This window comes from Thunnus thynnus, chromosome 1 (genome assembly GCF_963924715.1).
Source record: "Thunnus thynnus chromosome 1, fThuThy2.1, whole genome shotgun sequence".
In the NCBI taxonomy this organism is placed as follows: domain Eukaryota; kingdom Metazoa; phylum Chordata; class Actinopteri; order Scombriformes; family Scombridae; genus Thunnus; species Thunnus thynnus.
Window position 1 is genome coordinate 20,806,331 of NC_089517.1, and position 13,122 is coordinate 20,819,452.

At 42.1% G+C, this 13,122-nt stretch overlaps 1 protein-coding gene across 3 annotated transcripts in view; it reads right to left on the reverse strand.

The window, feature by feature from the left end:
• cgnl1 (cingulin-like 1) overlaps positions 1 to 13,122 on the reverse strand; it is a 31,200-nt gene that overhangs the window by 15,650 nt on the left and 2,428 nt on the right. For 2 of the 3 annotated variants that reach the window (XM_067589862.1, XM_067589845.1), the window contains exons 2-8: positions 11,059 to 12,760; positions 10,742 to 10,836; positions 8,876 to 8,981; positions 8,336 to 8,437; positions 7,722 to 7,858; positions 6,261 to 6,399; positions 5,347 to 5,559 (exon numbers count right to left, since the gene is read on the reverse strand). In XM_067589862.1, the coding sequence (XP_067445963.1) occupies positions 5,347 to 5,559; positions 6,261 to 6,399; positions 7,722 to 7,858; positions 8,336 to 8,437; positions 8,876 to 8,981; positions 10,742 to 10,836; positions 11,059 to 12,708 (2,442 nt within the window). In that variant the 5' untranslated portion in view covers positions 12,709 to 12,760. The remainder of the gene's footprint in view (positions 1 to 5,346; positions 5,560 to 6,260; positions 6,400 to 7,721; positions 7,859 to 8,335; positions 8,438 to 8,875; positions 8,982 to 10,741; positions 10,837 to 11,058; positions 12,761 to 13,122) is intronic. The other variant, XM_067589853.1, reaches the window with a different exon arrangement.

Below are 13,122 nucleotides of genomic sequence, written 5' to 3' on the forward strand. Positions count from 1 at the left end.
AGGTTAACTGGAACAGAGGGTCTGTCATGGACTGAAAGGAAGGATTGAAGTAGAAATTAAAACGTGAGAGCTGAGAAGCATTGGCATCTCTTTGGTCAAAAGAGGACAGTAATCAAATCTTGTCTTGTCCTCAGAGAAATGGAAACACAAACCTCCTTTAAAAGGAGTCTCTGTGCCGAGCCAAACTGCAGGCTTGCAGGGGTATTTAGGTATAAAATGAGATTACAGAGACCAGTGAGACTGTGAAAATACAAATGCTCTAAGAGACACTGATGTTTTTCTGATCTAAAAAAAAATAAATAAAAAGAGTGTTTGAGAAAACTGTTTCCTAAATAGTTTTTTGATGAAATGTCCTCAATCCTTCCAAAAGTGTCAAATATGCCTCTTGGGTGTTGACACCATAAACACTGTTTGCTGACAACTATTGCCAACTGCAATTATCACATAACAAGCATAGCTTTATGACATTAAAATGTGTTGATGTGCCTTCATCATGGTGCACCTAACTTACAAGATTAGTAAAACAACAAATTCATCAGAAAAAAAGTGAACACAGCCTATCTCACCTATTTGTGATGATCACAGGACTGCCCATTTTAATCCTTTCAGTACAGTCACTCTGCTTCATCCAAAAGACTTTCTGTGAGTCAGTACAGACTCATATAACAGAAAACATTTATTTTTTGTGTCTCCTGGGAACAGATTTGATCAAACTGGGGTCTCTGATCTCACTCAGGTTTCTGGACATTAAAAACAGTGGGAGTATCTGATCTACAGCCTTTTTGTACAATATTCAGCAAAAGTCTGTGAATCTATTCATGTCTAAAATGTAAAACTGGATCATGTAGTGTGAAGGGAGAAAATATGACGTCAAGTACCAAAGGTACCAGTTCTTAAAAATACTTGCAGTAATTACAGGGCATTTGTCAAATTAAGAAAGTTAGTTGAGTGTGATTCCGACTTTGACTTACAGGCCCCTTGGTGCCAATTTAATCATGCACCGCCATCCTGGCCAAAACTCAATCAGAGGCTCAGTAAAGTCTCAGCAGAAAGACAAAGTGGGGAGAAAACTCTACGTGCCAGTTTTCCAGGCTAAAGGCCAAAGAAGACAAGGTTTGAATAAACTTGTGAGCCAGAGAAGGAACGCCAAAATCCACACCCCACAACAATCACACTAACAGCTCAAACATGCATGCCTCAAGCCTCTGATTCATTATTTCATTAAAAAAATAACAATAAAAGTTAAGCTTTTAACCACTAGTCTCAAATCTTCTAGTTCACCTCAATAGGAGGTGTGCAGGTCGACTCCTGCAAGTTATTTTAGCAGATTAGGCTCCAACCACATCCACACTGAGGCAGCGAGGTACAATAAACACAAACATCCAGGCCTGGTTTCACATGGGTGTGACCCTCATATGGCCAGGCGGCAACATTTTCTGAACTACACCTTTTCTGACTGAGCTACTAAACATTTAGCTCCCGTTTTTTTTAAAGTGTTAATGTCATCAATATATACAGCTACCATGAAAGTTCTTTGAAGCCCTGGAAGATGTAATATTCCTACAAGTATAAACAGCTAACTCCTCGCCGTCTCTGTCAAGATCCAGAAATTCTGTCCATCATTTCCCTCCTCACTCGCTGCCCTGCATCTGCGTCCTCCTCTTTCCAGTCACCTGCTAAATTAGCTCCTAAAGCTACGCTGGGAAATATAGTGCTATCATCAAACACACAGACTCATGCAGGAGTCTTTACTTTCAAAACAAGCCTGAGGGGGTACTCTTCTCTGGGCTACGTCAGTCTGATGATCAGACAGTGAGACTTCAGTTTACACACTGGCAGAGATTACTCAAGAGGCAGGTTGAGATACGGACGCGGATGGCACCGGCTAGAAAATGAACTGCATTTAGGTGAGTGGGAGATTACTGCGGAGTCTTGTGTGTAAACTGTGGAGTTAGGAAATGAAAAAATACAGCATTTGTGGATTGAGGTTACAGATAAGAGCCTGATAACAATGTGGCCGTGTAACACACTGTGGCTCGGGGCTGAAGTTGAAACATAACAAGAGCTGGAAATGGTGTGATAAGCGAAAGGCTCTGTCTTTACAGTTAGGAAGGGTGAGTATGGCTGAGACCTATTAAAGCCTCTAACACTGTGTGGAGCGCTGCAGAGATGGAGATGCAACTGCAGCACCCTGAAGAGGCATAAATGAAAAGATCCAAGCCTCTCCCGCAGGTCGGAGTGGGTGCACTGTAACAGAGCTGGAGCTGAGTGAAGAAGGTCTGCAGGGTGCACATTCTCCACTTTGACCCAGGCATTCTTGGAAACAAACCCTCCTCTCTACTCGCTGCACCTCATCTTTCCACATTTTTTGCATACCAGCGCATGCTGACATGAAAGATCAAATCCAGTTCCAAATGCGCAGACGTCTTTTGTTACAGAACATTGAGAACTCGTGTTAGTAACACCTGTCTAAATAAGCAAATTCATAGTCTCTCTTGAGAAAGTTTGACGATTTTTCAACCTTGATAAAATTCCACAGATTTCAGCTCATTGAAAATACAATGCAGCTTTCAATTTAAGACACAAAACAGGCCCCCCGTTCCTTTCAGGGGGTCGGCCATGCATCCCCTTCTCTACAGCATACTGACCCACTTATTCAGCATGTCCCAACCCCCGCTGCTATTATTGTGTGAAACAAACTCATCATTCATTTTCTTCTGAGGTCCACAATTACCCCCGCTCTTTCATGGCACAGAAAGAAGAGGGGACACGACGTAACTCAGGGACGGCAGCTCATTAGATTAGTGATGGCTTGCCACTGCAATTAACTGGTATACAGAGCAATTTAGTGCTCCAGTTTCCAGCATTCTTCTCTGCATGGGACGCACTGGTCACCGCAAACATCAGGGCCACACAAAAGGGGGTGTGGGGGGGGTTGCACTTTGGCTGGAGACGGGGAGGGAAAAGATGCACAGTTCTCTCTGACTCTCTCTTTCCTCTGTCTGACACCCTCACACCAAGTAGAAGTGTACAAGAGATAATAGGCAACTTTCACTTTTAATGTCAGACTTTCTCATTAACCTGTAGCTCAGACTATTGGCCACTTAATTATATTTACTGTATTTTTTTGGAAGATTTATTTTCACATATGTGCCTATTACTACACTATCCAAACGTACAGAGTATTTAATACCTACATGCTGGCAAAATGCTTATTTTCTAGCTAAGAATACAAAATTATTTAACTTATGTCTTTTAAATGCCAATGTATCCATCCTATAATCCATTTGCACATTGCCCCAACATAAACAGATTATATAAACAGGTAAACATATATGGTGCCACTAAATGGAAGAATCTGAGTTAATGTTTCTGCATGATAATTAATATTTACAGTCTTCTAATCTACAAATGTGTCACCAAGTGTAACCTGAGGACACACAACATTAATTCAAGGACATAAGGAAAGGGCTCCATTGAATAAGAAATTATTATTTCTTAAAAGAGGAACAAACAATGACTTCATCTTTCCAAGTGTTTACAAAGCATTGAGGGTAAATCCCATTCTGACATACTCCCTCGGGGGAGCAGTACCTCTGTTCGACAAAAAGAAATGTTGTCATAGACTCTTGACAGAGTGCTGTGCTGCTGTGGACCCCCACCATGCCTGCAGGAAGCTGAGAACAAGGACAACTTCCACTCTTTGAGACAAACAGGACACATGTGAGTCACACGGCGACCTACTGAAAACAATGTGTCTTCAGTCAACACAGTGTGCCGTCTCCTTCCCTGCACCACTGCGCATCTCATCTTAACTCACCTTCCTGCATTTTGGAGCAACAGTTGTCAAGACAAACCCTACCTGCTCTGATGAGATTCACTTCTAATCATCTGCTTTTAAGTAATGGCTGTTTCATCACTGGTACTGTTATCATTGTGGTGCAGAAGTAACACAGATTTGCATAATGGAGGGTCAGAGGAGAGTTCTAAATTTTGATGTACAGACTTTAAGAAGTTAATGTCTTGCCAAAGCAATAAAAGCAGAACTGTGTCCAGTCCGTTTCGGAATATATTGGAACCTTTAATTGAGACTTGCCAAAGTCAAAATAGTGACCTTGCCAGTAAGGCAACTGCTATCAAGTCCATATAAAAGTAAATGTCTCTAAATGTCATTATCAAACATCCTCCTTCCAAGAAAATGTTCCTCCCTTGAGAAACAAGTTGTGATAAGAAAACACCTCCACACTTGACTGGCTGGAAAGAATTCCCATGAAAAATGATGACGTGCTACCTTTAACTGTTAGATTTTGTTTCATTTTCATTATCAGTTTTTCCTGCTGACATAGACAATTTTTTATCAAGAGTCGAGTGTAGGTGAACATCCTGTCCTATTCTATTGTGTATCTGATGATTGTAGTAGCAGACCTGTGGTGATAAGCATATTTAAACAAAAAAGGCCAAACAGTAACACCACAAATCAAAAAAACGGGTCTTTTATGCTCTTTTCATCAGTGTTTCTCTGGAAGTCTGCACAACCAAATAATGGAATCTGTGATTTATGATTAACACAGCAGATATGAACAAAATCATCTGCTTATAACACATTATGAAATCTATGCATGTACAACTAGAACTGGGATTTAAAAGGTTAACAAAAACATGGGAGGAACTCTGCAAATAGTGAAATGTCAACCGTTAACTTGTCTTTCAGCATGTACTATGGTGTTACTAGTGAGGTATCAAATGTGGTGACAAAACTATTCAGTATAGGATATATAATGTCCAGTTCTGTGAAATGATCTTGTCATGATGATCTGTTCATTATAACATTTTAAATTTCAATGTTTACAATTCATGTTTGCTGTTACTGTTGTTTTATTTTGGACTCTAAATGTATGTATGTTGAAGTCCTGCATTTTTATAATTTTTTTTACCCTCTTTGCCTCTTTTTCTACTCACAGTAATACTGAGGTAATTTAAGGGGACGAGCTCATTCTAGATATATTCTGCCTGTTTAAAAAACAGTGTCTAAGTATTTTGATACTCTGTGCCGCAGCTGTGAAACTCGTTGAAAGGTGTAAATAATGTTACTTCAAAGCAGCAACTATGATGACCAACATATGGCACAACTTGCAATGCAAAACACACACACACACACACACACACACACACACACACACACACCCCGTTACAGCCCCCCCTGATGCAGTCCTTATCTCCACACTCCTCTCTGACAGGGTGCGTTTCTGGATTGGGGGAGGGCGAGAGTGAAGGAAATGAGGAGGGGGGAACTCAGGGGCAGAAGGGGGGAGGAGAGGAGAGGAGACAAAGAGGGAGGCTGATTACCTGCTTGGCCTCCTCCAAAGACGTTTGCAGCCTGCTTATCTCCTTCTCATACTGCTCCTTCATCTTGTCCACCTCCTGATCATGAGCGGCCACTTCCTCCTTCAGGGCTCCTTTCAGAGCTGTCAGCTCCCTCTCACGCCTCCTCAGCACCTCCTCCTGATCCTCCTTGGCCAGGAGAGTTTCCTGCATCTCCACCTTCAGTTGCATCATATCCTGCGGAAAATGAGTTTGACAGCTTCACCTCAGAATATGCAGACTCAGACTGAAGCTGACCTACAAAGTTTAACAGTGACCTTTCAGTTTTCTTTTTCACTGCAACTGTGTTTATTAAACAATTTAAACACCAAAAATTTGTAGAAGTAGAGCTTGATTGAACAAGGCAGAATGTAGATCTCTTGGATATAACCAATAACAATAAAGTAACATTTCATATATACAGTATAAATATTGTGTTTGCTTGTATGCTTGTTAGATAAGACAGCTTCTTCTGTGGTGTCTTAAAAGGAAACTCTTTCCGTATAAAGCCATAAATTGTTATAGCATATCACAAGGTTTTTTCTGGAAGCTAAGTGTTATTTTATCCTCAAATGTTTTTGTTCTGCTGTTTAATACCTTGCAACAAATCATGACTTCCTTCCAGACAGGCTAGTTGTAAACTGTAAGTGTAAAATTAACTCTTTCCTAAACTTATTTTCATGATGTGGTTTTGCATACAGGCTTTTTTAAATTCAAGAAGAAGAATATATTTCTTTCATGGTAATACAGTTAGAGTGAGCAGAAAGGCTACCAGCAAGAAGTGAAAACAAACCAGTTGCCATCAGCCACATGTTATACGAGCTTAGAGGGTTTGAGCAAAAAAAAAAAAGTCAATAATTTCTTTCTTCTGTAGTGTGTGAGTGAACACTGTGCTTTACCGCCATAATGATGTCTTTCTCTCCATCAGCAGCTGACTTCTTGGCCGAGTCGAGCTCATCGTGCATCTCTGACAGCTGGTCCTGCAGGTCTCTGATCTGTGTCTGATATTGCTCCCTCTCCATCTTCACCTGGAACAGCCTGACAGACCACACAACACGTCACAACACAGAGCAGGTTCTCGACACGCTGTAAGTTCACACGTATATGCACATATGCACTCACCCACCTGCATCTTAATTCGCACATACAAACGGCAGCACCTGTGCAGGGTCTGAATATGTGGGCTACAGAGCACAGAGGTTAAAACCAATACCTGAAGGCTGGCAAACCAATAATGTCCAAACTGCCCCAATGCTGTAACACTGACGGGAGGGTGATAAGTGACGTGAAGCTCAGTTAAACAAACCACCACACAACGAGTGCATCTAGTTCAACCACATGTTTCTCAAAGGCTGTTCATCCTGAGAAGGAAATACGATGTTCTATTAACTTTGACAAATGAAAGATCCAAAAAGAAGATAAAAAAGAAACTGACAACAAAGACCGAACAGAGAATGAGGAAGAAATAAAAGAGTTCAAAGAGTGAAAATCCTCCGAAATCTCCCTTCAAGTACAAAAACTAAAAGGTCAACATTTTCCTCCAAAAACACAACCAGCAAGCTATGAATAACGGCAACACGCTGCACTTGAAGGACTGCGAACACCAGACTGAGCTCAGTAAAATAATGGCTGTATAATATGTGAACTGGAGACAATGGAGCTACATGGATAATTAGTAAATCAGTTACCAGGGACATAATGATATGGAGGGAGAAAGATCAACCAAATAGAAAGGGCTGTAACTATCAGCAATCTGAGCAGTTTCATCAGCAGACATCCAATGCTGGTATCAGTGTCATAGCACATGAAAATGTTGAGGACAAAGCAACTTTCAATGCAACACCACAGCTGATAATGAACACATCAAGCTAATTATTATTATTTATTATTATATGACCTGAGGGAGGAGTTAAAAGCCACGTAGCTCTTCATATACACTGCTGCTTTTTTTTTTTTTTTTTTTTTTTTTTTACACCTTCCAACAAGGACCTACCTTCACCAGGAGGATGAAGTTCATGCTGCTCCTCCTAGTTCCCACCTCCCTCAGTGCAGGAGCCCCAACAAACAAGTAGAAGCCAATAGTGCAGCAACAAGAACATGATTCATCACCAGCTTCCCACTACATACACTGCCAAATGTGTTGGAGCTTACAAACAAGATGGAGGTAGAGTAACACTACCGAGAACTGAACCTAGGTGTCTGCAATTGTGTTTTCCACCTTGTACCAGATGTGCATCTCACTTTAAGTAACAGACATAAAAATGCTGGCATTGGCAATGACGTGGAAATGCTAAATTAAGCGAAGCAGGTTGATGAATCTACGCTGTTCATTATTATCAGCATCTTTACTCTGCACTTACTCTTCGACGGTGGTCTGAAGCTCGGCTTCTGTTTTGGCCAGTTTTTCCTTCAGACGTTTGCACTCCTCTGCACTCCGCTCCAGCTCCTCCTGCTGCTCTTTCAAACCTGCAGCCGCCTTCTTGTCAGCCTGATTCTTCTGATGGTGAAGCACACAAATGTCAATGAAGACATTTCCGTGCAGAAAAACACATTTAATCTTCTCTCGCATTACGCTTTTGGTGTTTGGATTGAGAGGATCATTGCTAAATAAAAATTCCTGACACTGACCCAGTTTTAATTAAACTTGTACTGCAAACAATAGCTTTTTGTATGTATTATAGCAGAACACTCAAACACTACAGCAGCAACGGGTTTTCAAGAAGTCAAGATGTAACCTGTAGTACTTTATTCTATTATTTTATCATGAAAATGCGCCTTTGTGCTAAACTTAGTCAATTATATATCTAACAGATCCCAAAATATCTTAAAATTTAACAAGTTGAACAGTAATCCCTTAAATCTCCTTTCCAACCAAACCTTTAATTAAAGGGTAGTCTCAAACAACAAGTTCAGTAATAAACATGCTAAAAAAACAATCAGGCTGGAGTCAGAAGCTCAGTAGTGAGACTGTTACCGTGCTTTGTTCCTCAAGCTGTCTTTTCAGTTCGGTCATTTCTTTCTCCAACTCAGCGTTCTGCTCCTGCAGGGCTTTGGTCTGTGCAGTTAGGCCCGAGGACTGACGGCAGAACATAGATGAATGGGTTATAACGTTATAATGTTATAGATACATTATGAATAAAAATACAAAATCAACGTCTGAACAGCTTTTTTGTTTATCTTAAGTTTAAATATTCAATAGCTGACAGTGCCTGCTATGCAAAGACAGCTAAAGATTCAGAGCTAGAAATAATATGCTCACAGCTTCAAAAAGGTCCCATAAAATGGCTTTGAGATCATTTCAATCAAACATGATGTTAAGGCAAAATTTAAAGTTTGATTTGAAAATTCACGTTAGAGCAAACTAGTTAGTTACACAGACTAGAGCTGTGATGTGCACCAACTTCACTCTTCACAGCAGAGAAATATGCAAGTGGACACAACACACAACAATACAGTTTCATGGGACCTTTAACTGTTTGTGAAGCACAATTACAATATTATAACAATGTCTCACTTTGTTGTCGCCTTGTGCACTCCCTGTGGCCCGAGACTTCAAGGTCTGAATCTTCTCAAAGACGAGGTTGACCTTCCTCTTAGTTGTTTCATCATTATCGTTGTTTCTGCAGACAAAGAAACACACAGGTAAGGTAACAGACTCTGGTTATAAAAGGTTAAAAAAAAAATGTTTCTCAGTGTTTTGGGGATCAGGAATTAATTCCTGACTGTTGAACAAAGATCTTAGAACAGAGTAACTCATTCCCAGCTTAGAAAGGGTCAGGAGGGATCATACTGCTTTGATGTGTCACCTCAGAGCACCAACGGCTTCATTACACCCACCAACTAACATATGAGGCACATAAGCGGAAGAATGGGCTGAAGAATGGGATTGCTACAGAGCCCCATTTCATCACCGGGTAAAATTAGCGGGAACCAGAGATACAAATGTATCAGCAACCATGCGAGGGTTAAGAAATTCCCAATGGTTTCAAATGTAAACAACTTAAACATGTTATGGATTGCCTACTCCTTATCTCGCATTCAGATAATATGATATAAGTGATATGATATAGTAAACATTTACAGTTGAGCTGTAGTTTTATTCATATGGATAATAATTTAAACAAAACTGCATATTTATGTATATTTTTATGATTTTTAAATAAGTCTGGATTCACAGAATTTGGTCACATAACCACCCACACCACACAATTTTTGTTCCTCAAGCCCGTTCTCTACTGATTGTGACATAATTTATGGGATAGTAAATTACAGTATTGTTCTGGTCAGTAAAAACCTTACATTTCCAAAACATAAACTTTTCCAGAGCACCAAGAAAAGCAGCTTCGTCTCTGGCGTTGAACAAGCATTTCTGAGTTTATCGACAGACTTTTGAAAGCCAAAGATGGGAGGATTTTCTCAACACACATAACATCAAAAAAATCCTTCAGTTGAAGTGAAAACATCAGAACCAACCAAACTAATGTTGCACCATTTTCACATGACAACAGAAATATATCATTTCAATAAATCACAAGGCCGACATAGAAAACAGCCTCCCAACGTCCCTTCTCCTCATACAGATGATTTTCATTAAACCTTTATAACCCCTGTTGGTGAATGTTTGTCTTCTGGGCCTCGGGAATGTAGCTCAGTTTCAGCCCCAGCACTTCCATCTGTGTTTCCTTTCCTTTGTCCTGTGACTCCTGACCTGTGGCCCGACACACCCAAACAGTTTCCTGTTCTCCTTCTACAATCCCCAAGTCTGCAGTACATGCAAGAACTGTAGGAACCTGCAAACTGTTTGTCAGTGTAACAAATAAGGCAACATGCTGCAGGCGATGGTCTGTTAAATAATTCCTGACATTGGCTAAATAACGAATCGGCTGTAAAGAACACTTAAACCCTCATATTTGCCTCCGTTTACTCCATTTAACCTATTAACCCTGCATGCCTTTCATTGACTGTCAGTCAGTGTCTGATTTCAGAAACAACCAGAAGGTTTTGCCCTCGTTTCACACAGTGCAGCAAAGACAAAGTGGCGAGAGAAAGTGGGATTCTGCAAGAAAACAAACTCCAGACAGCTGGATCATTCGCAGCCTGGATGGGAGGGTAAGAAGAGCACATTCCTTCACTTTTATCACAAACAGTCCAGCCCTGATAAAAACCATTTATGCTCTCCCACAGCACACTTTCTTCCTTTGTGATGCATTAACCTATGGTGCAACATGTTGGATGTAGGCTTTGGCGAGAACAATATGCTCAAGTCATAAGTCAGCCAAGGATATAATCCTTTAATAACACATTTTAATCAAAAATCTATGAATATTCATAAGAACATCAACTACAAAAAGATTAGAGAGGTCAAATGGTAATAACTCACCCATCCTTGAGGTAATTAAACAAAATTTGTTTTGCCGTCTCTTCATGTGTTTGTTGTGAAAGCTCCTGCTGACCTTTCAGAAGATCAGGTGTTGCCTTGATATGAAAAGAAATGAGAGAGAGAGATAATGTAATGAGAGAGATATTAAAGCAAAAAGCAGTTTTCTTTCCATCACTCATAAAGGCTGTTGGACAATGTACTGGTGTTTTAAATGAAAAGCCGCCAATTAAGTCAAAGAAATTAAAGGTTGTCAAAGTCACATCCAACCATAATGCTGCTTAAAAGTGGATGCAGCACAGATCTCGTTTTTTTTTTACCTGTACATCTGCCTCTGTACTGGCCTTTTTGTCTGCACTGGAAGAGGGTTTTGATAGTGACGTTGACAGCGATGAAGAGGCGCTGTCCTCACTCTCTTTACTCTTGAATGGCAGAGAAGAGGAGCGAGTTGGTGGCTTTTTGTATCCCTGGATGTAGCCGACACCTTTAGAGATGGTGCTTTGTGGGGAGCCGGGCGCGCTGGTGACATGAGATGGAGCCCTGGAGTCGACCCTACCATCTCCATCCGTGAGCCAGGAGTCTTGACTGCCGGCTGTCTTCTGCTGTCGTAGCTGTGAGGGCCGCAGGACATGCTCCATTGATGTGCCCCGGTGGCAGCTAAACTCATCTAAGTAGCTAGAGCCTTCTCGCAGGCCGAGGGCACTGTCCACACTGCGTGAGCGCTTCCTGTCCTCTGGATTGATCCTGTTTCTGCGCCCAGCCCTGCCCCTCCGCTGGTGGCTGCCATCTTTGCCGTCAAACTTCTCAATGAGCTCATCGACTCCAGGGATGGAGCCTGTGTCGATGTCCCTGCCCGAACCGGGGAGGAAAGGGATGTAGCGCCGGTTCTCGTGGCGGTTGATGGTGTCGGCGTACAGGGCCTCCATCTGTTCATCCAGCAGGGCCTTCGAGGTGGAAGATGAGGAGGAGTGGCGGGAACGAGAAGAGGACTGAAGAACAGGTCCGCTGGAGTCAGTCCTCCGTAGAGGAAGGACATCGGGCTCACGGCGGGTGCGCTCAAGGCTGGAGTTAGCGCTGCTCATGGAACTGGGGGATCTGCATGGGGTCTTGCTCTGCTCACTTGTGGGACTTGACACAGTGGAGGGTTGAGGCTGGGCTGATGGCACTGGTTGGTAGGGAGGCTGAGTTTTAGAGGTCGTCTTGGACTGAGGTGGATTCAGGTTCGTGAGGCGTGGTTTGGACTGCGGCTGAGCCACTTGTGGTTGTGGCTTGGTCTGAGGCTGAGTGGGCTGGGCTGGAGGCAAAGACTGAGGCTGAGACTTGGGCTTAGGAAGAGTGGTCTCGGTCAGGTTCTGGGAGGGAGGATGCCTTTTGTCCGGCTGTGCAGGGGCTTTATTTTGGTCCAGGCTTGATGACCTGACATGGGACGGAGCAGACACTTTTGATGAGGATGAGGAATTCTGGGGTTTGTTTCCAGTCTCAGCCAGAGAAAGAGGCCTTGAGGGTAGACTGTGAAACCCTTCAAGGTTCAAGGAGTTGGTCTCTGGATCATATGGTTGCAGTAACTCGGGATGCTTCTGAAAGTTCAGAAGCGTGGACGGTTTCTTTCCTTGTGAATCTGTGACGCCATTTTGGGGGTCAGTAGGATGCAACATCTTCTGAGACCTGTACTCCATGAAGGGGCTGTTGGATCCAGCCTCCTTGCTTCCTCTGAAATCATACTCCTGGTAGTTCTCAATAAAAGAGCCTTCTGTGTCAATGTACCCATTGCTGTCGGAGTGGATATAAGATTGAGGACCCCTGTCCTGGTTGTTCAGAACTACGTAGGGGTGTCCATCTATACCCTGGACTCGGATGCTGAGACCATATGTACCAGCTCCATTACTGTGGGGCCTGGAGGAGCGAGACGGTTGAATGAAGCCCCGCTGTGGTCCACTGTTAGGAACGCCAGTCACTCTGTACGACTCCATCAGGAATGCAGAAGGAAAATAACTCCCTCTCCCTGGATCAGGTGGCCCACCTCTGTAAGCAAATATTTAGACAGGCTGTATAAGTCAGAAATGAGACACAACATAATTCAATAATATCAACAAATGTTTCCCAGTTTCACACTCAGTCACTAATGAAACATTAGAGTCATGCTGTATTTAATCATGTCGTCCGCTTTCGTTTTCTTCTTTTGTTTTGCATTCTTAATGTGCTGCTATCTCGCCATGGAGGATTTGAAAAATATGACTCATTGTGAGCCACATTCTTTTTTAACAGCAAATACTACCAGGTAGTGTTTAGAAAGGCCTCACAGGTGAGTGACTAACAGGTATGGTATAACAAAATGATTGTTTACTGTGTGTGGTAAAGAATATAGGTTAAACCAGTTAAAAGTA